Source organism: Phyllostomus discolor, chromosome 5 (genome assembly GCF_004126475.2).
Source record: "Phyllostomus discolor isolate MPI-MPIP mPhyDis1 chromosome 5, mPhyDis1.pri.v3, whole genome shotgun sequence".
NCBI lineage: Eukaryota > Metazoa > Chordata > Mammalia > Chiroptera > Phyllostomidae > Phyllostomus > Phyllostomus discolor.
In genome coordinates this window covers 83,908,502-83,935,552 of record NC_040907.2, presented here as the reverse complement: position 1 = coordinate 83,935,552, position 27,051 = coordinate 83,908,502, and the positions used below count along the sequence as shown (strand labels likewise).

At 34.7% G+C, this 27,051-nt stretch overlaps 1 protein-coding gene across 5 annotated transcripts in view; it reads left to right on the top strand.

Moving 5' to 3' along the window:
- Positions 1-27,051, top strand: part of HIVEP1 (HIVEP zinc finger 1) — a 145,652-nt gene that overhangs the window by 75,103 nt on the left and 43,498 nt on the right. For 4 of the 5 annotated variants that reach the window (XM_028514026.2, XM_036026503.1, XM_036026504.1 and 1 more), the window contains exon 3: positions 2,276-2,329. The exons of the other annotated variant lie outside the window; for it this stretch is intronic. In XM_028514026.2, the coding sequence (XP_028369827.1) occupies positions 2,276-2,329 (54 nt within the window). The remainder of the gene's footprint in view (positions 1-2,275; positions 2,330-27,051) is intronic. 5 annotated transcript variants of the gene reach the window in all.

Sequence of the window (27,051 nt, the reverse complement as noted above, 5' to 3'; positions counted from 1 at the left end):
TATCTCATAGGCTTGATAGAGTGGCCTAATGTACTAGGTGTTCTGTGGAGCCCAGTGGCACAGCCTCCCCTATTATCCAATATGAGTTTTTAAGGTGCACCCATTGTGTGGGCTGTGTATACCCTTCTGTTGTAGTTGAGCCTTGATTGCTGTTGTTGTGTCCAAGGTCAGCCAACAACTGTGTTCTGTCCAGGGTCACACAGCATTAGCTACAAGCCATCTCGATATAGCTACTACTTTGCTGGGCTTGGAGGTGTCCAAGTGAGGTCCAGCTCTGAACTGAGGCTGGCTGCTGTTAGTGCCAGTCCTGGGGCCACTTAACAAGAGGTACCAGGCTCACTGAAGCATGAGCCAAGACAAACCATTCATATGGAAAAACCACTGGAAACAGGTTGGGTAGACTTGAAAGTTCAGTGTGGCAGGGCCTCCAGGAATCACCAGGATGGGACAAACTGTGTGAGCCAGATTGATGGAGTCTCAGCTATGGTGCCTGCCTCTCAGGCTCTGTTGTGTGAGGGCTCAGAAAAGGGAGAGTGGCTTCTGCCAGCACTTCTATCTGAGAGAAAACTGCCTCCCACCTCTCACCTGTATGCTGGTCACTTCAGTTCCTCCCTGTATGTCTCTGATGCCTTTCAATCTGCTGCCTTTGAGCTGGAGCTCAGAGGGAGTAAGTCCGAGTGAGTGTCCGTGTGGGTGTCCTTTTAGAAAAATTGCCTGGGACTCTAGTAGTTTGTCTTCCACAGCCTCAATCCCCAGGCTTTTGCAGACAGAAGTTACAGAGATTTATTTTCCTGGCACTAGAATCCTGGGCTGGGGAGCCTGGTGTGTGGTGGGACCCGTCTATTTTCAAGATATCCCTTTCTGGGTTTTTTTTTTTTTTTCCCCATGGGACCAGTCTATTCCATCTCACCTCTCCTACCAATCTTGATGTGGTTACTTTAATTCTGTAGTTGTAGTACTTCCATTCAGCTCAATTTCTGATGGCTCTGAATGATGGTGGTTCTATAGTTTTGTTGTAATTTTGACATAGTTGTGTGAGGAGACAAGCCATGTTTACCTGTGCTGCCATCTTAACTGGAAGTCTCTATTTATAAATCTTATTCTGAATCTAATACTTAGCAGGAAGCAAGTAAGCCACTACTATGGGATATGCATTTGTCAGAATGAAAACTGTAGTTATTTTTGACCATTGCTGATATGTAGTGTCTAATATTTCAAGCTTGCTTGTTTCCTTTATTTGGCTCTGCCCCTCTGACTTGATTTGGCACACGGGCGGATCAATATATAATTAAAAGGATTTTGATCAATAATTCAAAGGTTCGCTGAATTTCTGGCTTTTTCAACAAGAATAATGGGGGAAGAGGCAGGTAAACCAAAGTTTAAAGGGCCTGTGTGGGATCTGTGCTTTTTATTTATTTGGGGAAGGGTGTCATTTGGGGGATTAACCTCTTCTTTGGCTGGTAGTGGTATTAGGTTTATCATTGGAAATTGTTTTGGGGGCTGATTATGTATGCCAGAAGGAATACATGACTAAAGTACCAATATTTTGAAAGCGTTTAAACTATACTTCCATGGACTGTCTAAAATATCATATAATTATTGATACTGTATTTCAGTACAAAATAGTATCTTGGGTATTTTATAACTTTTATAATTAGTACATAGACCACTGTATTTAAACTTCGAATTGGTTACTGTCATAATCATCAAATATGTACATCCTCATAAAATTTAAATTAACTGTTACCAAAGTAGAACATGTGCTAATTTACAAAATCCAGTTACACCCAAAGCCTCAGATCAGAAAGCTACAGGCCCTCGTTCTCAATAAACTCCCTTTCCTGTCCCTTCCTTTAGCAGCCCTCCTCCCAAGTCTTTGTTAGTTATTGCTTCTAGGTTATACCTCATCTTTCAAAACTTCATGCATATATAACAGTTCTGTAGTCATTAGTTATTTTTAAAAATACCAATAAACATTTATTCTCTTAGTTTCTAAAGAACAGGACTTCTAGAGTAGCATAGATGGGAGGTTTGCTTGGAGTTTGGCTTGGAGTTTCTCATGAATATAGTCACTAGTTATATATAGTATCTCTTTAATGCAGTATAATTTTAAAGGAGAATGTGTCATTATGTTAATAGTTCATACATATTTGTTTGATAAATAATTCATTCAACAAATATTCTTGTGTGTCAGAAACTTTATAGGAAATATATTTGTTTTACTGTATTATTTGTAAAAATGAGCTGATTTATAAATTTTCTTTATTTTTCTTAGATAAAATTGAAGAAGCACAAAAAGAACTTAATGGGGCAGAAGTGTCAAAAAAAGGTAAATTAAAATCAACCCCAATATAAACTTTATTCTTGCAGAGATTCCTATATATAATTGCAGCATTTACTAAATCAGTGGAAGCAAATGGCACAATTAAAAATCACTTTAAATTAATTGATACCTAAAAATATATGGACTTCGCTTTATGAAATGTTTTAGCTACATAGCCTACTTTATAATTGTTTCCCACATGTTACTCTATTGATATATTGCTGATGGGAGTGTGGTGGTTGTAGGAGTAGAAACGCAGGCAGGAGTGAAGGCTGTTGCAGCTCTTTTGAAAGCCTATGTATGAGACTGTCCCACAGCAATAATAAAACCAGAAAACTGGATGCTGATGGCTGTGTGTATGTATGTTCATGTGATGCAGTATATTTTTGAAATGACAAAAACCTAAGACAACTAAAATAACCTAAATGCTAGTCAGTGGAGTAGTTGAAAAATTATAGTAAATTCATATGTTGGGATGTTACACATTTTTTAAAATGTTATTTCAATTGATAATTTGTTGCTAAATGAGAAGAATGAAATTGCATTATAGCACATAGAATATACAATTTTTTGTTCACTTGAAAGCACACATGCACACATGTGTGCACACACATCCCTTATGTAGGACTTGATAAAGTTCAAAGAGATTTATTTACAGATACCTGAACAATGTTGTGAGAAAAAGCTGAGGAAAATGATAAATTTTTACTTAAATGTCTGTGTGTCCTTTTTCTAGTTACAACTGGTATAATTTTGTATGACATAGAAGTTTAAAGGCAAAAGTTGGTTTTCATGATAGAAAGCATACTGATTATTCGTCCAGGTGGTAGGAAAAAAAACATTCAATGTAGAATGGCCTGTGGGAAGGGGAAGACAGTGGGGTATATAGTTTACTCGTTATCTGTTAATGAGTAAAATTGGTTAAGACAATATAAATTTTTTACGGCATTTATATTTCACGATTTTTTTATTTCTTTGCTTCTGTTATATCTTCTAATTATAGTAGAATATTTTGACAGAGTAAATTAGCCATGTAGGATTTCAGCTGAAAGTCTTTTTCTTAAGTGTCTTTTAAATCTAGTTAGGTTCCTAACTATTGATTTTAGAGGGTATAATTTCTGCCTGTCCAGGTTCTCCTTGGACCAGGTTGTGAAACCTCCAAGATTGTTTGGGGTTGGTATGAATAGTAACGCTGTGATGTACAGTGTACTGTGATGAAGTGTCCTCCTTCTTTGCCCCCTTTTCCCATGCCTGTCTTCCAAAAAATCTATCAAAGGTCCGTATCAAATATGACCCTTTAATGACATTCTTGCAGAAAAGCAAATCTAGAAAAAGCAGAGATGTCACCAAAGCCATGCTGTGCCTTTGAGAGGTTGGCTAAACATCCATTCCCTGCATGGCTGTAAGTAGCATTTAAGGTACTCAGGCTATGACAGATCTTAAACTTCGGTTTTTCAGTCAGCCTTTTTCACATCTAGTAATGGTTTAGAGCTGCTTCAGGTAGTAAAATAAATGTGTGCTCGCCTTCCTTTTCCTTCTTTCTCACCCCCGTGGCAAAGAGTTTTTGAGAATGGTAAACTAAATGCCTAATAGGAAGGAGGAAACGGAACAAAGGTTCTAGAAAAAGAAAATGGATAAGGAGGTTTAGAATAATCTAGTGGGCTTCATTTGGCAGGCTACACTTATTTAAGACCTAGGATGAATTCTATTCAATTCACTGCTTAGAATTACTATTTGGCCTTCATTTTTACATACATGTTCTAGGCAAATTGAAAATAAAATAGCTTTCCTCTTCAATATAATTAAGGAGTATTATCAGTTTGTGTTTAACAACATGAGATGAAAACTTTTAGTAATACAGGTGTTGAGATTTCTAAGATTTTTGCTTGCAGAATGATTTTGTTGAAGTTTATTTCTTCCTTTGAAGAATATACTTAAAAATTTAGAGTTATTTATTGCTTTTATTGAATCATTAAAATGATTCATCTAGGATTGATCACTTTTTCACTATTTTTTCCACATGCTTTTATTTCCCTCTGCAAGTCTGGCTTTTTTCATACAGTGCCCACAGACAGCTCTAAGGCTTTGTCTCTGTTGTACATACTGTGGTCCTTAACTTATTTAAGGTTTTTTTCTCCCCTCTTCTTTTTTGGTAACTATTAGGACAAGTAATTTATCTTCAGAGGCACTTAACATAATGGTAGGCTCGTGTTAAACCTTTGTTTTCCTCATTGATAGATTAAAATAGATGTCTGTCCTGTTTAACATTTTAAGGGAAGATTAATCTGTTTGTAATATAGTGTCAGAATAACTTCTTTTGCCCATTACACACCAACAGCGTATGGAAGTGCACTAAATTATGTTAGTGTACTTTATTTTTCTGCTTATGAATGAAAATCAGGTGACGTTGATTTATTTATTTCAATTTTAATCAATTTGAGGGAAAATACAGGATGCAACATCCATATAGTTCTCCATATTGCCATAATATTCTTCCTCACAGTGCTATTTACTTGTCCTTAACATCCATTGTGCTCAACACTATTTCTGAAATTTTTGTGCAGGCTTTAAATAAGATAGTAAATGTCAGATATAGTAATGGGAGGATAGGTGTAAGATAAACTGGGAAGAAATAAATAGATTTACTAGAAATTTTTATCTCTTGAGTAGACTTTAATTTTAACACTTTTAAATTTTGTCATACAATGTTGAAACATGAATATATGTAAGATATGAAACTATAAAGCAAAGAATAACATGGTAATAATCTTTGATTCTAGCAATTGACACGCTGCTAATACTCTTGCATAAACCTGTTGCCTGTCGTGATTGCTGGCCACTGTCTGTGCTGTAGAAGTGTTCATTGTTCTCAACTTAGTGGTCATCATTTTAGTGCTTCTTAAAATTGCTTACGTATTCTTAAACAATATACTTTTTAGCTTTGGCTGAGTTTGAGCTTGAATAAAATTATGTAATTGTGACAGCTTTTTCACTCAACATTGTTGCTAAGATTCATGCATGTTGTTGGATGTATTGAATAGCCATTTCCTTTCACTGCTGAATAATACTTCACTGAGTGAAATGATTTGTTCCCCTATTCTCTTGTTAATAGATTCCAGTTATTTCTACCTTTTTGTCATCACAGACAATGCAGCTATGAATATTCTCATACCCTGGGAATGTAGATATTCAGCTTCATAAGTTTATGCTAAATTATTTTCCAAAAAGTTTCTTTTTGGAAACATTACATTCCCATCATCAGAGTCTAAGAAATCATTTTGTGCTATTCAGTACTTGGTATTGTCTGTCTTTTAAACTTTTTTCTAGTTGAGTGGGTATAAAATACTATTTTGTTGAGCTCTTGATTTATTTTTGCCTGAATGGTAATAATGTGAAACATATCTTCATTTGCACTTCTTGAAATACTTACTGGTATCTTTTGTATGTTTTAAAAATCTTAATATATTTTTGATAATAACCCTTTATCCACTTTATGTTTTAGTTGGGCTTATTTTTTTTCTTTCTTTAAAGTGCCTGTTAGTAAAGAGAAGTTCTTGGTTATAATATTGTCAATCTATTAATCTTCTTCTTTCATGATTAGTATTTTTTGTTGGGATTTTTTGTTTGTCTGTCTTAAGAAATTCTTACTTACCACAAGGTCTTACGTATTTTTTCCTGTTTTCTTCTAAAACTCTTTCATATTCACATTAAAAATTAATCTGGAGTTGATTTTTAAAAATATGATGTGAGTTAGGGTTCCAGTATCTTTTTTTATCAAGTGGATAATCATTTGTCCCTGAAACATTTATTGAGTAGCTTCTCCCTTATTGCTGTTTCATATTAATTTTCTCTGAATGTATGAATTTGTTTCTTGCTCTCTATTCTGTTTCTGCATGGGTTAATATCAAAGCGTGTTGATTACTATCACTTTATTGTCTAATATACAGTAAAGCAAATTCTAACCATTCTTTTCAAGAGTATTTTAACTATTTCTAGTTTTTGCTTATCCATTTAAATTTTAGAATCAGCTTTTTAAAAAACTTGTTGGAACTTTGTTTGAGATCGCATTGAATTTGAAGCAAACTATAGTCACAATTTTGAGGCTTCTTATTCAGAAAGATAGTATATTTTTGATACTTGTATTTTCTTTATATCTCACAATTTTTTCATATGTGTCTTACTGGATTTAATTCTTGGGACTTTATTTATTTGCTGACTTTATTGATTGTATGAATGTGTGTGTGAGAAAGAGAGCGTATTTTCTAGCTCTTGTTGAATAGAAGCAAACATATTTTTGTATATTCATCTTATGTCCAGCAAACTGGCTAAACTCATCCATTCTGAAAATTTGTCTGTAGATACTTTAGAGTTTCTTATAAACAGTCATGTCAACTAGGAGTAATGAAAGCTTTGTTTCTTTCTTTTACAATTATCATTTCTGTTATTTTCCTTGTTTTACTCAGTTCATTCCAATGGAATGCCAACAAAGTGGTAGTGTTGGCATCCTTGACTTGTTCCTGATTTTAAAGGGAATTCTTCTGATATTTTACCATTAAAATATATATTTGATATGTTTTTATGGAAGGGTGGGTTCAAGTTTTTTGGTTTGTTTTAATAGTTTAAAAGGTTATTTTAATTATGAGATTTTAAAATATCTTAATGGTCTCTTTTTAAAATCAAACTTTTTCTTTTTTAATATATATATTTTTAAGATTTTATTTATTTTTAGAGAGGGAAGGGAGGGAGATAGAGACAGAGATAGAGAGAGAGAGAGAGAGAGACATCAATGTTTCTCTCCCCCAGTGGTTGCTGGGGGTTCTGGCCTGCAACCTAGGAATATACCCTGGCTGGGAATCAAACCTGGGACACTTTGGTTCCCAGCCCGCGCTCAATCCACTGAGCTACGCCAGCCAGGGCTTTTTTCTTCATATATAAAGACAATCTTACGGTCTTTTATTCTAATGTTTAAACCTCACTTGCATTTTTTAATAAAACCAATTTAGTCTTGATGTTTAATCTTTTTAAACATGTTGTTTTATTTGATTTGTTGTTATGTGTTGAATTCTGTATTCCTGTTCAAGAGATACTGGCCTATAATCTTACTTTCTTGCAATTTTACTTGCCTGATTTGTGTTGAGGTTATCTGAGAACTGTATACTCCTGCTTTCCATGGAAGTGTTTAATATTGAAATGATATAGGCATGTCTAGTTTGACTTTTGAGAGGGTTTAAGGGAGATTTTTAAGTACAAAGTCAATGTATTTAATGATATGGAACTATTCAAGCTTCTTTTTCTCTCTTCAGTCAAATAGTAAATTATATTTTTCTTATAATTTATCCATTTTATAAACTATTTGTATTTGTTGGCAAAAAGTCATTCATACTGTTCTCTTACTCTGCCTTCATTGTTGCTGGATCTATAGTTATGGCTTCATCTTTCATCATTAATGTTGTTCATTTGTGTCTTTCCTCTCTTGATTGTGTCTTTCCTCTGTTACTTTTGTAAGAGGTTTGTTTCACTCCCTGTTTATTATACTAACTTCTTATGTTCTTGATACTCTCTTGTATGATCCATTTCAGTTTTATTAAATTTTGTTCTTTATTATCTTTTTTTTGGTCTTTTTCTTTGGTTTTATTTTGTTACCAAATTTTATAAGTTGGAAACAGAGCTTATTCATTTTTATGCCTTTCTTCTTTCTGTTGGAATCACTTAAAGCTATTAAGTTCTTACTAAATATTGCTTTAGTTCTGTTACACATAGTTTCATACTGGGTACTCACACAATTTCTATGCTGGTTTCTTCTTTGACCATCTTGATAAAATATTTTTCCTACATGGTTGGGGCTTTTATTTTTATTTTTGTTAGTGATTATTTTTACTTAATTGCATTGTTATATTGTTTTTAAAGCCATTTTGTATTTCTAAATTAATTTTCTCTGTTTCTGAATATGATGTAAAAAATATCTCAGGAAATGTTCTACAAAAAGATTCTTAGTTTTATGTTGGGAATATAGAATCCAGAGTTTTCAGGTAAATTCACTATTTTACAAAGGTTAAAAAGCTGAAGTTCAAAATGTTAAATAATGTTTCCCCAGGGTTGCAATCAGAAAGTGACACAAAGCGCTGTCACAGCCAGGTCTTGGGCTGTGCTGTTACAGTGTCATTCTGCACCATAGCTGGGTGAGAGCCATGGTCTAGTGATAGTTGAATCTGTAATGCAGTTGTGTTAGTCCTCTTCTACAATGCCATTTGAGTGATAAGATTATGATAACAGTCACCTCCTTTAAAAAGGTTGTGATGATTCAGGAGAAAATGGGATTCAAACAGTGGTTTGGAAAAAGGTGGAGATTTTAGGTCAGGTTGCATTGGGATTTTTCACGTTATTCCCTCTCAAACAGCAAAATCCTGAAATCTCTACCATAATACCAGTACTTTCCTTTCAGTAGCTGTGATATTACTCTGACATCATATACTCCAGCTACCAGAAAGTTTTTATTTAAAAGATAATTTCCGTTAATAATTTATTTCACAATGTATTTGAGAGTAATAGGTCCTAAATATAAGTAGATTGATTATATGGCTTAAGAAACACAGTAAGGAATCTCTACTGCTGAAATAACTCAGTGATATTCAGAATTGCCACAAAGAGTCAGATGACAAGTAGGATTTTTGTTAACATAAGCATAATTGGTGCCCTGGAATTACCCTCCTTTAACTGGGGAAGCTTGAGGGAAGTTAGGTTCCTGTGTAGAACTCGACAGTAATTCAGAACTGAGAGTGACAGACTAATGGGGAGCAGAAAACTAGATCATGAACTCCAGTTAGTGTGTAAATAAGCAAGCTAGACTTTGTTTACCTGTTTTCTTTTAAATTTCATATAGAATATTAAAAACAAATGAAGCTGATTTGAAATAATATTTTATGTTAATGAAGTTATGCTTTAATGCCAGTGACATTCTCTTCCTTAAGAATTCTGCCAAGTATACTTAAGAAAACACAAGAGCATGCTCTTATAATTAGGGACAATGAAGTCCTTCCTAAGTGTGACCAAAAAGTTAGGTGACATGATAGGAAAGTTGGAGTGATTTTTTTATTAAATTAAAATAAATAATGTTAATATAATGTAAAATAAAATGTTTTAAAACATCCTTATAGAAAGTATGTGCAAAAGAAAACCTGACTGGCTTATTTAAAATGTGATAAATTTAAAAGGACATTAACAATTTAAAAAATGAAGGCTCACATTGATACAGCCAAATAAAAATGTTCATAAATTCTTAATGTTAAATGTTCTAGAAAAGTCATCATGTTTTTTTGTAAAGTTGTCACTTCATTCCTTTACTCACTAAATTTTTATCGTCCATCAGCCATTCTTTCTGGCCTTGGCAAATAAAAGCCTTAACTCAGTTTTTGTCTAAATTATCATAAAATCTGAATTGGTAGAATCAAAATTCATGAGGTTTTTTTTATAGACCAGCAGTAGCCCTAACAAATTTCCCTCGGGAACAGAGCAGCAGTTTCTGTTGTTTATAAAAGAAAGTCATCTCCTTTTAATATTACTTGGAATTTCAATTTTAAATATTCACTCTTGTGAAGTGTTCTGTTAGTGTAACAGACAATGCTAGTTGCTTGAATTACAGGTAATTTAGTATTGTTTTAATTATTGTGCCATGTGTATGAGTTAAAGGTATCATATGTCAACCCTGTCAATATTTTGAGATTTAAAAATACCAAATCCCAAGAGACCATTGCCTTTCAGATAGTCTATGACAGCTTTATAGAAGATGATTTACATATAAATAAACAAAGCATTTTTAGTACATTAATGTCTTTAAATATTCTGCCCTTATGGCATTTAAATGGGAAAAAAAACACAAAAATATTGCTTCCTACAAAATGTGAGAGGTTAAAATTCTCAATATTTTCTGACAGTGTTACTGATTACTATCCATTCATTGAGTAATCATTTATTAAATCATAGACTTAAATAACTCTCAAGATTTTATTTTTATGGGATTTATCCTATAAAATCTTGAGAGCTTTTTAAAGGATTGCATCCTTTGTACTTTCATAGGGTATTCCATTGTCTTCAAAATGCTAGTGACTGGGAGGTGCACACTGATTTCATGCACCATTTACAAAGGGAGAATGTCACTGCCAGTTAATTCATGACACAGTGCTCTTACAATTGATTAGGAGATGCATCCTGATTTTAGGGAGATTAAAATGTTCAAAACACATTTTTTTGAGATTCTGTGAAGTATGTATTCATGTCCAGTGCTTTAATTTTTTTGACAATGGAGATGAAGTAGTTTTCAGGTAACGATGTGTGGATTTGAGTGGATTGAAGACAGTGTCCCTAAGAAGTATGAAAAACGAAGCAGTGGGTCTTATTCTGTGGATTCACTTGGGGATTCAGGGAAGGATGATCAGGAAAAAAAAAACAGGTTATCTTCAACTTATTCTCTTCACTTTTGAGATAACTGACCTCATGCATTTGCCTTGGTATTTTCTATATAAATAAGTGACTTAAAAGGATAAAGTGTTTTGCTGTTGATTTACTCTTGCTTTTCTCCAGCTATGCTGCTATAATCTATGTGTATGACAAAAGGGAAAAAAAGGTAAAAGATAAAAGAAAAAGAGACAAGCTGAGATATGTACTGCCTACGTAGGGACTCATTATTTTTTCAATTTTGGTCACATTGGAGATGGCAGTAGATATGTTGTATCAAATTGAGGAATGTAATTCTAGGGAAGAAAGAATAGAAAATAAAAGCCAAGGGGAGGCAGAAATAAATTGAAGACGTAAACAACAGGGAGAAATTCTAGAAAATACATTTTAAAAAATATAAAAGCTAACAGTCATGGAAATAACAAAGTACCATTTCACTGAAATATAGTATTATTTTGTTAAACCGTTTTACTATTCAGAGTGTGTTTTGTGGGGCTAAGCTTTATATAAGAAGAATATCAAATTTTGAAAGACAATTCAGAGTTTTGCTCTGACCACCAACCCTGGGATATAAATTAACTGTTTTCATTCAAGAGAAGATTTGGAAGCAGCAAATGAGATTCTGTGATGAGTGCAGAAAGGCAGGAAGAGGACTGAAGAACATTTAAATGAGAACAAATGTATGTGATAACATTTATACATACTCTGATGTTTAGTTAGTGGGAAAATAGATTTGACCAGACTGTGTAACAGATTATATTGGGAGTACAGCACATTGCATGGAATTGTGACCAGGTATGTTGGTACTGGTGTGTTTATTTCTGGAGACCTACCACTTAGCATGCACTTAGCCACATAGAAACTGTTCAACAAAATCCTTGAATGGCTGTCTGTGGCTTTTAGCATGAAGACAAAGCTCCACAATAGAGCCTATGAGACCTCATTTCACTAAGCTCCTCTCCTCACCCTCTCACCCCTGCCACACAGGTCTCACAATTCCTCCAATTCAGTTTGTCCACTGTCCTCTCCTGGACCCTCTAAGAGTTTCTGGTGCAAACAGTAGGCACCTGGAAAATATTTATTGAATTAATAAAGGTGGATAGATAGATGATTATGGGGAAGGGCAAACATTATTTTACATAGCAGGCAGGACTTTTAAATAATATGTACTATTTTATTTTTCAAGTATGTTTAAATAGATATTTTTATTCCTGCTGTCACCTAGATTGCATATCTGAAGTTTTTTTTCATTATATTCAATTATCTGTATAATTTTTAATTGTATAGATCTGTGGTAATATTTGCAAACATTTATGTAAGTCACTGTAACAAAAATAAAAGCTTCAGCCCGGGCTGGTATAGCTCAGTGGATTGAGTGCTGGCCTGCACTCAAGGGTCGTTGGTTCATTCCCAGTCAGGGCACATGCCTGGGTTATGGGCCAGGTTCCCAGTAGGGAGGCCTGTGAGAGACAACCACACATTGATGTTTCTCTCCCTCCTTTCTCCTCTCTCTAAAAATAAATAAATAAAATAAAATATTTAAAATAAATAGATAAAAGCTTCATTCTTTAACCTTTAATAGAGACTGTGAACAGCTGTTAACAAATGAATTTTTCTTTTGATTTTTATCTGAACACTAAGATTAAGATTATTGGTGTAATTTAATAGAATAATATCTTAATTAACCCATTGAAAAATCAATGTTCTGAAGAACCAAGAAACTTTCTTAGAAAAACCACCAAGGTTTTTGGAATCTTTCTTATGAAAGTGAAGCAAAAGGATATAAATTTGAATGGCCATAAGGGCAGAGAAATGTGACTTGTATCCTGTAAACTTAGTGTTTGAATTCAAGTCTGAATCAGCCTTCTACCATGTGATCTTCTGAAACCTGCAAAAATATATCAGAATAATCAGTTTTATTATAAATGTCAGCTTTTTTGTTAGCAACATTCAGATTTTTATCTTTTGTTTCTCCAACAGACTATTTTTTTTTTTTTACAAATCATAAGACATTAGGACAAATTATAAAAATTAAAAATATACTTATTTCGTAATGCCTCATCTCAGTTGTGGCTTTTTTTTTTTCTAACCTGGGTAGAACGTAGCCACAGGGGATCTGTCTGGATATACAAGGTTTTCCTTATCACTTATGAGATGCTTTTTAGAAGTCAGGCAAAAGTACTTGTCAGGGGGTAAATGAGAGGGTTAACATAACAAATGCAATCAAGTATATACTTGCTCTTCTTCTCTTAGCGGGCTCTTTAAAAGATGTAAGTTATGTAAAGTAATAATTATAACACTGTATTGTGGTGGTGTGATATTTGTAGATGTAGTGTATATGATACCACAAAAAAAGAAAATGGAGCAATATAGGCATAATATTTCATGTCTCACTGTCATTAAGTTAGTATAAATCTGATGTAGATAATTTAAAATGTAAATACTAGAGTACTACAGAGGAAATAACTGAAAATTAGTGAAAAACATTAAAATGCTATATTAGAAAATATTGACTTGTAAAGTAAAACAGTAAAGGAGAAGTGTAGGAACAAAAAGAAAATATAATGAAAACAAAAAGATAAATGGCATAAATTCAGCTCTGTCAATAAGACACCTGTATTTGAATGGATTAAAAAATTCAATCAAAAGGCAAAGATTATCAGACTCTATTAAAAAAACAAGATCCAGCTATACACTGGCTACCCTGAGTCACACTTTTTTTATGGCATTTTTTAAAATTGTTTTTTAAGTACAGTTTTCTGCCAACCCCCCCACCCCTCCTCACCACCCTAGCCTTCCTCGCCTCCCTCCCCCATTTCTACCCCCTTGTTGTTGTCCATGTGTCCTTTATAATTGTTCCTGTAAACCATTCACCCTTTTCCCCCATTATCCCCTCTTATGTCCCTTCTGATCACTGTCAGCCTGATCTCAACTTCAGTGTCTTTGGCTATACTTTCTTTGCTTGCTTGTTCGTTTTGTTATTATTAGGTTCCTATTAATAGTGAGATCATATGGCATTTTGATTTCAAAACACTGTCAGATTGAAAGTAAAAAGATGGAAAATGGTATATTGTGCAAACAACAAGCATAAATGCTGATATAGCTATGCTAATACCAGACAAAAGATACTTTAAAATAAAAAAATGTTACTAGAAATAAATAGGACATTTTCTAATTAAACAAGAGTCAATTTATGATGAAAATGTAACAATTATGAACATATATCCATCTAACAACAGAGCTCCGAAATACATGAAGCAAAACTGATACAAATGAAGGTATGAAAAGGCCATTCAGCAATACAGTTGGAGACTTCAGTACCTTATTTTCAATAGTGGATGGAACAACTAGGCAGAAGATCAACAAAGAAATAAGACTTCACAAATAAACCAATGAAACCAAACAGGTATCTATGGAACATTTTGCCAACAACAGCAGAAAACACATTCTTCTCCAGTGTACATGAAATAGTCTCCATAATAAGCCATAATGTAGTGCATAGAACAATTTCTCAATACATTTAAGAAGACTTAAAAATACAAAATTTTTCTCTGGCCACAGTGTAATGAAATTAGAGATCAATAACAAACATTGTCCTTATCTGAAAAAGTTCTTCTGGTATTGTGTAATCCCACAGAGGAGGAGAAAACTTATGTATAAAACTTTCATGGACAAATGATTCAGACTTGCAAAACAAGCAGACAATGAATATTGTTATAAAGGAATTCTACCTTAGATCTTCTACATATGAGGAAACAATGAGAAGGCCCAATGGAAGTGCTTTCTTTGAAACAAAAATAGACCTTGCTATAATAATTTTTAAAAGACTATAGTTCCTACAAAAGAACAAAAAATTGTTCAAAAACATTTCCTTAAGTAATCAAGAGAAAAAGGGACCATTTGAAGACAGAGAAATATATTTGGAACTGTCTTGTTTCCTTTCTTTTAAAAAAATTATTGAACTTACTGGGCTGATATTGGTTAATAAAATTATATAGGATCCGAGTGTACAATCTATAATACATCATCAGTATATTGCATTGTGTGTTCCCCACTCAAAGTCAAGTCTCCCTGTATCACCATTTATCCCCTCTTTATTCTCTTCAGTGCCTCTTCCCCCTTTCCCTCTGGTAATCACCATACTGCTGTCTGTGGCTATGAGGTTATTTGGGGTTGTTTTTTCTTAATCCCTCCACATTTTTCAACCTTTCTTTTGAATAAGGTAGAGTCAGACCATTTTATTTATTTATTCTTTTTATTTTTAAAACTATGTTTTATAGACTATGCCTTTACAGTTGTCCCAGTTTTTCCCCCTTTGCCCTCCTCCTCCCAGTACCTCTATTCCTTCAGGCAGTCCCACACCATTGTTCATGTCCATGGGTCATGCAGAGGTTCTTTGGCTACTCCATTTTCTACACTGTACTTTACAGTCCCGTGGCTATTTTGTAACTACCTTTTTGCACTTCTTAATCCCCTCACCTCTTCACCCTTTTCTCCATGCTCCTTCCACTGGCAACTATCTGTATCCAAGATTCTGTCTGTTCCTGTTTACTTAGTCTGTTTTTTAGATTCAGTTGTTGATAGATATATATGTATTGCCATTTTATTGTTCATAGTTCTGATCTTTTTCTTAAACAAGTCCCTTTAACTTTTCATATATAAATGTCTTAGTGAGGATGAACTCTTTTTGTTTTTTTGCCTGGCAAGCACTTTATCTGCCCTTTGATTATAAATGATAGTTTTTCTGGGTAGAGCAATCTTGGCTGTAGGTTCCTGCTTTTCACTACTTTGAATATTTCTTGCCAATCCCTTCTAGTCTGCAAAGTTTGTTTAGAGAAATCAGCTGACAGTCTTATGGGAATCCCACTGTAGGTAACTTACTGCTTTTCTCTTGCTGCTTTTAAGATGCTCCTTTTATCTTTAATCTTTGACATTTTAATTATGTTGTGTCTTCCACAACATAATTAAATGGTTTGCATCCATCTTGTTTGGGACTCTCTGTGCTTCTTGGACTTGCATATATATGTTATTCACCAAATTAAAGAAGGTGTTGTTGTTGTTGTTGTTGTTTTCACTATTTTTTCAAGTAGATTTCCAGTTTCTTGCTCTTTCTATTCTCCTTCATGCACCCCTGTGACGTGAATGCCAGAACACTTGAAGTCATTTTGGAGGCTGCTTACACTATTCTCATTTGCGGGGGACTCGTTTTTCTTCTAGTTGTTCTGATTGGTTGTTTTTTGCTTCTTTATGTTCTAAATCATTGATTTGACTCTCAGCTTCATCCACTATGCTGTTGTTTCCCTGTAAATTGTTCTTTATTTCAATTAATGTATCCTTTGTTTCTGACTAGATCTTATTTATACTATTGAGGTCCTCACTAAGTTCCATGAACATCCTTATAACCAATGTTTTGAACTCTGCATCTCTACTTTGTTTAGTTCTTTTTCTGGAATCCTTTTAAACAAGAAACAGCCAGGTTCAGTTTAACCCCAGTTCCTATACCTTTTGCTAAGTCATTCCAAGCCAGGCACTAGCATCAACCAGCCAAGATCCACAGCTTGGCTTTGCCTGGAAATCTCCAAGCCCAGCACAAGAAGCAACTATCTCAGATTGCTTTATAGCTCAGGCAGAGTAGACCCAGGCAAAACATGGGTGCGGGCTGACCTTGGCCTGAGCCACCTGGTAAACCCTAGAGCCTGCACACCCAGTGGATATTTACAGACCATGATGGAATATTGCCACCCTGTCCCTGCACAGCTGATACTCCATGGAGGGTGGAGGTTGGTGGTCATTGATCACAGCCAGTCCTTGCAGCTCTGTCTGGGCTTGGTATATCCCTGCCATTGACCTGCCAACAGCAATCAAGGCTCAACTACAAGAGGAGGGTATACTCAGCCCACACAAAGGGCACACCTCGGGTACTCAGCTTGGGTGATAGGGGAGGCTGTGCTATTGGACCTTACAGGACACCTACTATATTAAGCCACACTACCAAGACATGGAGTCATGGCAGCTCTGCCTAATACATAGAAACAAACACAGGGAGGCTGCCAAAATGAGGCAACAAAGAAACATGGCCCAATCAGTCAGAGCATTTTAGCAGCTTAAACTTTTAGCAGTAAAATTCACTTGTGACAGTGTCATTACTTGTCATTTCTTAAGGATATACTTCTGAAAGAGATTAAGTATTATTTTGTTTTTATGTTAATTTAATATTTTATATTGTAATACATACAATATATCTGAATGATAGCTCTTATAAACTTATTACAAAACATCAAATGTTTATGATTTTTTATTAGAAGAGTATTAAAAATTTAGTTTCACTGAAGCTTAAATACAACTTATTCAGTTTTTAGTATTATAGGAATTAAATGCTGAAAAGCTGGTTTAGCTATTTTGTTCTAGTACTGTTGCAATTTTACATAATTAAAATTTTCAAAGATAAGTGGCTCTTACTTTACTTTAAATATTTTTAATTTGATTTATTTCTTATTTTATATGTTTTCATTTTTCTCTATTCCTAAACTCTTGTTATTTCTCTGAAATCATATGTTGACTGCTTAACAAATTTTTATATATAAAATGTTCTAGATTTTTATATATAAAGTGTTCTGATTCGCCTTTGAATGATTTATTATACAAATATTTTAGTACTTTGATTATATCTACTAGAGTTTGATCTGTTATTAAATAAGTAGCTATTTGTTGGTTTCTTAATTTGCTAATTGATCTCAGTCTGCGTTTGTATGAAGTACTTCATTACACATTTATTTGTGAGAATAATACCTGTGCACGATGAATTTAGATAGGATATAGTGGGATTTTCTGGTGCTATCTCTGTACTCCAATCCCATAGTGTGTTTAAAAAAAATTTGGACCCTGGCTGGCATAGCTCAGTGGATTGAGCGCGGGCTGCGAACCAAAGTGTCGCAGGTTTGATTCCCAGCCAGGGTACATGCCTGGGTTGCAGGCCATGGCCCCCAGCAACCGCACATTGATGTTTCTCTCTCTCTCTCTATCTCCTTCCCTTCCCTCTCTAAAAATAAATAAAATCTTTAAAAAATTTTTGGAAACTTTATGTATGTAAAAAAAGTTTGTTAAATGTAATGTTTGTAAGGTGTAATATGTCTTTATTCTACTGTGCTTCTTTTTCTGTTCGCTGACTTGAGCTACATGACAGCCTGTTAGTGTTGAATTCTAATTCTCTCCACAACCCCATAGTTATTTTTCTGTTTCTTTTGAACAGAATTTTTAAATGTACTTTGTTTCCTATTATGTCATAAAAATTTAATGTTGTACCTTGCCTTTTTAAAACTAAATGATTTTTGGTCTTTGGATGAGAGTTGACTGCAAATTCCACTTCTGTTCTGCTTTCCTCTTCAGGCTGAGGTTCTTGTTCAGGTCCGCTGCTGAGTTCTGATGGCTTTTTAGTTTATTCTTCCATTAGGAATAGTGATAAAACTGTTGAACTAATTTGATCATACTGGGTCATACTTAACTTATGTTTCACTTAGTATCCCAAGAACAGCTCTGATCTTCTGTGTGGTACACCTTTAATGAGACATGGTGATGTTCTCAGAGGTTGCTGTTACACTGTGTTCTGGCTCCAGGATCTCAGGGCTCCTCATCATAGCATTTGTTCTTTTCTCTCTTATGGCCTACCCATTTACCCTGTTTTTGACTTTCATGTTTTCATTATCATGTATTTGAATTCTATACGCTTGGTTATTTTTCATACAGTTGCTACTCATTTTGATTTATCCACATATTAAGTACTTCTTTTGCTCATCATTTCATCTTACATCTCTAGTTCCCCATCTGGGATTATTTTATTTTACTTGAAGAATAGTCTTTAGTTTTCCATTAGTGCAGGTCTGTTGCAACAAATAATTTCAAGTGTCATTTATTAAACAGGATATTTCTTTTGCTGAGTATAGAAGTGTAGAATTCTAGTTTGGCAATTTATTTTCTTGAACACATTGTTGCTGTTGAGATATTGATTTAAGTCTAATTGCTCATTTGAACATAATCTTTTTTATTATGAAAATATTTTTCTGATACTTTTATGATTTTTGTCTTCTTTCTGACTGGCAATTTCATAGTGATATGTGATTTCTCTGGATCTTGTTTATGGTTGACAGTACTCTTGATCTGTAGTGTTATTTTGGAAATTTTTAGACTTTATGCCCCCCCCCTTTTTTTTTACCTCCTTATCTTCTGAGCTTCTAATTCCAACCCTTTGCCATTTATTTTCTTTGTTTTAGAATATTGCTTCTGCAGTTTGCATCCTGTTGTCTCCCAGTACTTTATTCTGTTTTTTTTAACTTACCACTAAGTTCATTATCATTTTCAACTGTTCTAATTTGAACTTAAATACTTGCTGTGAGTTCTAAATTTTTTGTTTTGTAATTTATTTTTATCTTTTCAAATATGCTATCTCTCTTTTATGCTTTCCAATTCTCTGGGCTTTTCAGTATGCTTGTCTTTGAACAAAATAGCACATTTATTTTAAAGTCTCTATAATAATTTTAATACATTGAACTATTCAATCTGTTTGTATTGTTGGTTCTTTCATATTGAATTTGTTTCTCAGGTGCTTGGTTATCTTTGCATATGAGGTAGATGTTCTAGTTGAAAAATTATCAAAATGGTTTGAAGCCTAAATTGATGATACCTTCCTCCAGAGAATATTTTAATTTGTTCTGCCAGCTCCCAGGAAGACCACCAATCCAGTATCAGCTTCTCCAGTTTGGGAGTTTGTGATTTTTCGGCCACTGGATGTGAGTTGCAGTTCATGAAATTCAGCTACTCCATCCAGTTCTACATCCATTTCTCTCTCATTCCTGGAATGTAGCCCTTCAAGCACTGAACTGATAACATGTAGGTTTTCATATGGACCCTATGCATGGCATGCTCTTAATTCGATCATTTATAGCCTCAGTTCTCTTAAATTGTCAGAACCACTGCTCAACCTTTTAGCTTCTCCTTCTGGATAGGCAAACTCTCCCTGAGCCAAGGAGCCCCAGAAGCCAGTCTCACAGTTTTAGACTTCTGTCCTCTCTTGTATTTTGGCCGTGTCTGTCACTCTTCTTAATGTTTCAGTGCCGACAAGGTGGTAATGTTTATATTTTGTTTATTGTTATCCTCAGAGGAGGACCATTTGAAATACTTGATTCTCCTCTTCTTGAAGAAGTCCTTTATAGAAGTTCTTTAGTTACTAAGAATATCAGCTCTTCATCTGCCTTATATAATACTTTAATGTTTGTCATTGTCTCTTTAAATTAAAGGGTTCTATTATATATACCCAGAAAGTTTAATTTTTATACATTCAAATGGTTTTTATTTTGCTTTTTTTTTTCCTTAGGAAATGTTCCCACTCTCAAGATTAGTTAAATGTTTATGTTTTCCTAGTTCTTTCTGTGGTTTTATTACTTACATTGAATCATCAAACTTATTTTTATATTCATGGTATTTGCTGAAGATCTATTGGATTGGCCAAAAAGTTCATTTCGTCTTTTTCCATAAGATGGCTCTAGTAGTGCTTAGTTGTCTTTAATGTCATCTGACACAATTTTGTTAGACTTTATTGTGACAGCTGTCATATTGGTGTGCATTTAAAAAAAAACTTATCAAAATTGGTGAATTTTGTGTAGTCATTTAAATACTGAAGATGGAAGAAAATATGCAATATTTTCAACCTATTTATTTCAGGAAAGGTAAAAACAACTGAAATGCAAAAAAAAAAAATAAAAGATTTGTGTAGGGTATGGAGAAGGTGACTGATTGAATGTGTCAAGAGTGGTTTGTAAAGTTTCAAGCTGGAGATTTCTTGCTGGACAATGCTCCACAGTCAGGTAGACCAGCTGAAGTTGATAGTGATCAAATTGAGACTTTGAGAACAGTCACTGTTCTACCACACAGGAGATAGCTGACATACTCAAAATATCCAAATCAATGAAGCTATTGGTAAAAATGAGAAATGTGTCTTTTAATTTACAGAAGAAAACCATATGGACTTTTTGGCCAACCCAAAACCTTAATTTTTTGTACCACATGTGAAACCAGCATTGCATATTTTAAAACTATATCATCCTTTTACAAGATTTTAAAATATACCACCTTTTCATATACTAAGTACCTATATATAATGGGGTATTCTGTTGATTTTTAGTTTAAACATCTATCTGGTCTTGAAAAACTACTGTTTAATCATTTAATGTGTCTCCATGTCTATAATTTTCTTCAGAATTTTATTGTCTAATTTAGAATAGTTATTATCCCAAATGAAGATTGGAGTCATCATATTTAAAACAACAAATTTGTTTTGTTGTTTGAACTTATATAAAATTTAGAAATTTGAAAATGAATTGATATCTTCAAAATATTCATTGTCAGGAGCATATGTGTTTCTTCATTTTGTAAACCTTTTTATCATATCTGAAAACTTTAATTTCCTGTATGTTTCGAGTATTTTTGTGTTAAACTTATTTTTAGACATTTTTCTATTGTATTTTGCTGCTATAATAAATAAAATGTGTTTCCATTATGTTTCTAACTATTTTGGGTATAAAAGTAGATTTTCAGTTATTTCTCTTGGATTCTGTATATTTATCAACAAATAAATGCTGTTGCCATTTTTTAAATTTAATCTTTATTGTATTTTTCCCATTGTCATTTAGTCCCCTTATACTCCCCTCTTCCCAGCAATCACCACACTGTTGCACATTACCATCAGTTGTATTTCATTTTAAAATTGCATTAGCTAGATCATCTAGAAAAGTGATTAGGAAAATAGTGATTATTGCAAGAATCCTTTCATTTTTCCTGTCTTCAGAAGAGCTTTCTCTAATGTTTGATTTTGAGTGTTGCATATCATTGCATGGCAAATATTTTTATCCTGGTTTCCTAGTTTGTTTTGATTTTTCTAATTGCGCTGTGTCTGCCTTTTTGACCCCTATGCTGTTTAGAAATACATGGTTTAATTTCCAAACATTTGGGATTTTTCAGACTTCTTTCTACTGTTTTTTTTTCTTGTTTAATTTAATTGTATCATAAGTTTTATATGATATTTTAACATTTTTTTAAGATTTTATTATTTATTTTTAGAGAGGGGAAGGGAGGGAGAAAGAGAGGAAGAGAAACATCAGTGTATGGTTGCCTTTCATTTGCCCCCTGTTGGGGACCTGGCCCGCAACCTAGACATGTGCCCTGACTAGGAATTGAACTGGCGACCCTTTGATTTGCAAGCCAGTGCTCAATCCATTGAGCCATTCCAGCCACGGCTGATATTTTAACATTTTTGAGCAGCAGACTTTGTTTTTAAATTGAAATAGTCATATGTTCCTAGTGGCTGGCTATATTAGTTTTCTATTGCTCTGTAACAATTAGTGTAAACTTAGTTTAAAAATGTTTGTTGTCTAATAGTTCTGTGGGGTCAGAAGCCTGACATGATCTCACTGGGCTGTCATGGTGTTAGCAGGCTGTGTTCTTTCTGGAGGCACGGGGGGAGAGTCTGTTTCCTTGCTCATGTAGGTTGTAGGCAGAGTTAAATTCCTGTGGCCGCAGGCCCAAGTTCCTGGCTTGCTGTCATTTGAAGGCCATTCCAACTTTTAGAGTCTACCTACATACCTTGGATTATGGCCCCCTTTTTCTACCTTCAAAGCCAGCAATGGCAGGTAAAGTCTCACACTTCAAAATTCTTTATTGCCTCTTTTCTTGTTGATTGGTTAAATTTAAAGGGGTCCTGTGACAATCTAGGATAGTCTCCCCATTTTAATGTCCATAACACTGTCACATCTACAAAGTCCCCTTTGCCACAGAGGTGATATTTCCTGGTTCTGGAGAATAGAGTGTGGACATTTTCAAGGCCATTATTTTGCCTTTCATACTATCATATGGAACAATACAGCCTTATAATGCATTATACTTTAAAGTGGTAAAATTCTTTAAAAATTATTTTAAATTTCCTTTTATTTTTACTGTTTTCAGAGCTGTTAACATTTCAGCACAGGTCAGCTGGAATGAGTTCTCTCAGCTTTTGTTTTTCTGAAAAGTCTTTGATTTGCCTTCATTTTTGGAAGTTATTATTTCTTGATATGAAATTCTGGGTTAGCACTTTATTTTTTCTTACATTGTAGTATAAAAATTTTGCTCCACAGTTTCTGTTGAGAAGTCTGCTTTAATTTTTATTTTTGATTCTTTGTATGTAACATAGTTTTCGATTCATAGTTCTTTCTTTGTCTTTGGTTTTCAGAGTTTGAATATAATGTAGCTAGGTGTTTTTTTTTTTCTTATTATTCTTTTTTATTTTATCCATTTGAGGTTGTCTGAGCATTTTGGATCTATGGTTTATGTGTTTATATTTGGAAAATTCTTAGCCATTATTTTCTTCATGTATTCCTAAATACATGTTCTTCTGAGCATGTTGTTCTTCTCAATTCCAATTATACATTAAACTATTTGGTATTATCCTGTGGCTTTTGGATGCACTGTTCTTTTCTTTTTATGTTACTTTTCTTCTTTGTGTTTTTGTTTGTTTCATAATTATTGCCTTATTTGTAAGCACTGATTCCTTAATTTTGTTGAATTTACTAATAAGCCTATCAAAGAGTTTCGTTATCTCAGTTATTTCATCTTTTATTTCTGTAGTTTGCATTTGTCCCTCTCTCTTTTTAAATTCCCTTTTCTGAATGTATGTCAACCCTTTCCTCTGGATTTTTTAACATATTGGTAACAGTTATGTTAAATTCTCTGGAAATCTCAAATTCTGGATCATCTTGGAATCCAGTCCTTTTCATTGCATTGTCTCTTGACAGTGGATTGCTTTTTAATGCATGCACGTGTGTATGTGTCTTAAATTTTTATTGAATTTTGGATGTTGTGTGTAGTATATAGCAGTTGATGCTGAGGTCAGTAGTTTTAATGGCTGCAAATAGGCACTGTTCTTTTGTCAGGTCATGAGGCTGGATGTTGAGGCAGTCTGTAGAGGAGTTGGGCTAGGCTTGGATTTTGTTACTGTTGTGTTTCTCTTCAGTGTATCACACTGGCTTCCGATTCTTAGAGCAATGGATTGCCATATCCTTGTGCTTATAATGGGGCTGGGGACTTGGAGGATTCTCTCAGTATTAGTGCTACATGCTCAGCTTTTGGCTGCCTGTGTCACCGATGGGGGTGGGGATCTCCATCCTCCTGCCCCTCTCCTGACAATCCACTTGATTCTTTCTCAGTGCTATGCTGGTTAGTGGGACAGGTGAGGATTGCTTTGTTGTCCTGGTCTGGACTCAGTCTCAGGCAGTTCCAGTATTTCCTGCACCTCACTCTTGGTAGCACACTTCTCATTTTATCAGTAGAAATTGTGGTCCCAGGACAGTTTCCTACCTCCCCTGGGATAGAGTGTTTACCCTTTCCCGAGCCATAGTGGGTTTTACCCATGCCCTATGGGTGGCATGCCTGCAACTCTTTTTTTTTTTCCTAGCAGCTGAAAGCTTAAGGCTTTTTGCTCCAGGTGAGAGAATAGTTCATGCAGGCCCTACGATTTGTGCCTTTTCCACAGTGGCAGCTGACCCCTCCTGCATGCCTGTACATAGAGGGCTGCTTTCTTGGGTCTCCTGCCCTACCTCCTGCTGGAAGCCCACAGAAAAGAGCCCCAGAGTATAAACTTTCTCATGCCTGAGGTCAGGCTAATTCACCCTCCAACAGTTCCACACAATTTTAGGTGATATTTTCTCATTCATTTGCAAGGCGGCCATGCCTTCCTCCACATCTTCAGCCCTGCTGGGCCCCAGTTGAGCCAGTCCACATGTCCCTCTTTGGAGTTCAGGCTCTGTGGTTGCCCTGTGGCCTTGGCTTTCTGATAGGCTCAAGAGAAGTTTGATTTTTGTGATGTTTCTGGCCTTTCTTGTTATTAGGGTAAATCAACACTATTTTTAAGTTTCTATATCCTGAAGCAGACTGAGCTATGTTTATTTTTTTAAAATAAAGAATGGATGCTGCATTATATTAAATATTATTTACCCTTATTATAGGTGGTAGGTACACAATGCAGTATACAGATCATGTACCATAGTAATATATACTTGAAACCTGTATGACCCTATTAACCAAAGTTACCACAATAAATTTAGTAAATAAATGCTCGTGTGAATTTCTAGTTAATTTTTCCTGATGTGATGAGTTGTATTATTAAGTTGCCTAATATTAAATTCATCCTTTATTTTCTTTTACTTGAAGAATTCTTTCACTAGTACATATTTCTTCAATACTTTTTAAGGGCTGGATATGTAGGGATGAATAATAAAGATAAGGTTTTATAGATATATCATAATATCAGCAGGTAGACAAAAGTATGTAAACAGATAAATAGGACATTTGAGATTGTTATCAAAATTAAGAATGAAGTGAACAGGGTGAGTGGACAATAGAGAGGCAACTATTTTAGGTAGCATAGATAGGACCAGCCCAGGAGTAACATTAGTATGTTAGATTTAAAGGTCAAAAATGATCCAGTCATTTAAAGAGTTGAAAGTAGGAAGAGCTTTTTAAAACATTCCAAGTTCTAATTCCCAGGGGCAGGAGAGAGAGCTCTGTTGGAGGATCAGAAAGTTGACCCATGTGGCTAACACTCAGTGAGCAAGGGGGAAGTGGAATGGGGACAGTTTGGGAAGGTAGTCAGAGCCAGATGACCATGCTGCCTTTGGCCAAGTTAGATATTTGGATTATATTATATGAGGGATGGGAAGAACTTGGAGATGAATTGTTTGGTACCTCTTGATTGCTAAGTGAAATTAGTTGTTCCCAAATCTTTGTGGTAGTTTCTTGATTATACCTCTGGTATAATTCTTTATCACACATTAATTTGTCTTTCATTTCTAATCTCTTTTTCTCTGCCGACTTTTACTTCCTTTATAAGCACACTTCCCAACCCCCACCCCCATCCTAAAGAAACCTTCCTTTAACCTCTTCCCCTGATACTGGCATGCATTTCTCTTTTCACAACCAGATTCTTAGAAAGTGGTCTGTATTGACTGGTTCTTGTGTCACCTTGTACTTCATCACTGTGTGTGTGCTTTTGTAATAAGGATTTTAGCCCCAGGACCCAGCTGGCAACTGCTCTCTGAGATGTCCTCCTAGTCCCAGTGACCATCAAACCCAGCACCCTCTTGTTTAGTCCTGTTTATATGAATGTAGTATTTAACACTATTGGCCACATCTTCCATCTTGTAAGTCCATAAACCCTGACTTCCTGGGCACCTTACTATCACATGTTTTGTCTTATCTTTCTTATTACCCTTTATTTCCTTTCATTTTTGGTTCACCCTTAAATATTAAGGGTTATAAAATAATAAGGGATTACCCAAGCTTCTGATGATGGACTTCTCTCTCTACTGTTTGACTTGTCATTTTTGTACTTTTACCAAAACAGCTTTCACTGTGCACTCTTGGATTTTTGCCTGTAGCCCAGACTTCTTTCTAGGGAAAGAGAAGAATATGCAAGTGTATGTAATAATGTCATAATCTTCATATTGCTACATAATCTTTAACTTTTTAAAGGATATATAATGTTATAAATGGCTATGCCATAATTAGCCTGACCATTTCTCTGTTGAAAATTTCTAGTCCTAGATTGCAGCAACAATTTATAATTCTATACATGTATACTAAAGTAGCTGAGGTGGGAGAATGGAAAGTGAATTTTTCCCCTGACTACTCATCTCTCCCAATAAAGAGTAGAAATTCTTTGGCAAACCTTTTTCAGGCTTTCTTGCTTTGAATCAACCAAGAGGTCTCCTTGTTACTACCTGAGTTCAAGGTAGCATTTTAACTCTTGCCTGAGCTCCTGAAAGGTCTTCTAAATGATCTCCCTGCCTCTAGTCTCTTGACCCTCTGAACCAGCATACTTTCAATTGTTAGAGAACAGGTAGTCCTTATGTCCCCAACACCCAAAAGAGATCCAGAGTCTTTCACATGATGAGTCTCTGAGCAAAGCTGAAAAAGAGATTCACCTCCAATCAAGGCAGCATTTTAAACACACTAGTAAGTTGTAGTTTACCATGCCTACTACCAACCTTGACAGTATTCTTTGTCACACTTAACTGGTAACTCAGTCTCTCTGGAGCCAGGAAAGTCACTCATTTTTTCATCTGTTATTCTCTAAAAGTAATTCTGGAAACCAGCTGAGGGTGCTATTCTAAAAATCGTTGTTCCTCTTCCCTAAAAAATATAGGAGCCCTAATAATGATTAGGCTTGTACCTGGATATATGAAGTGCCAGTGCCT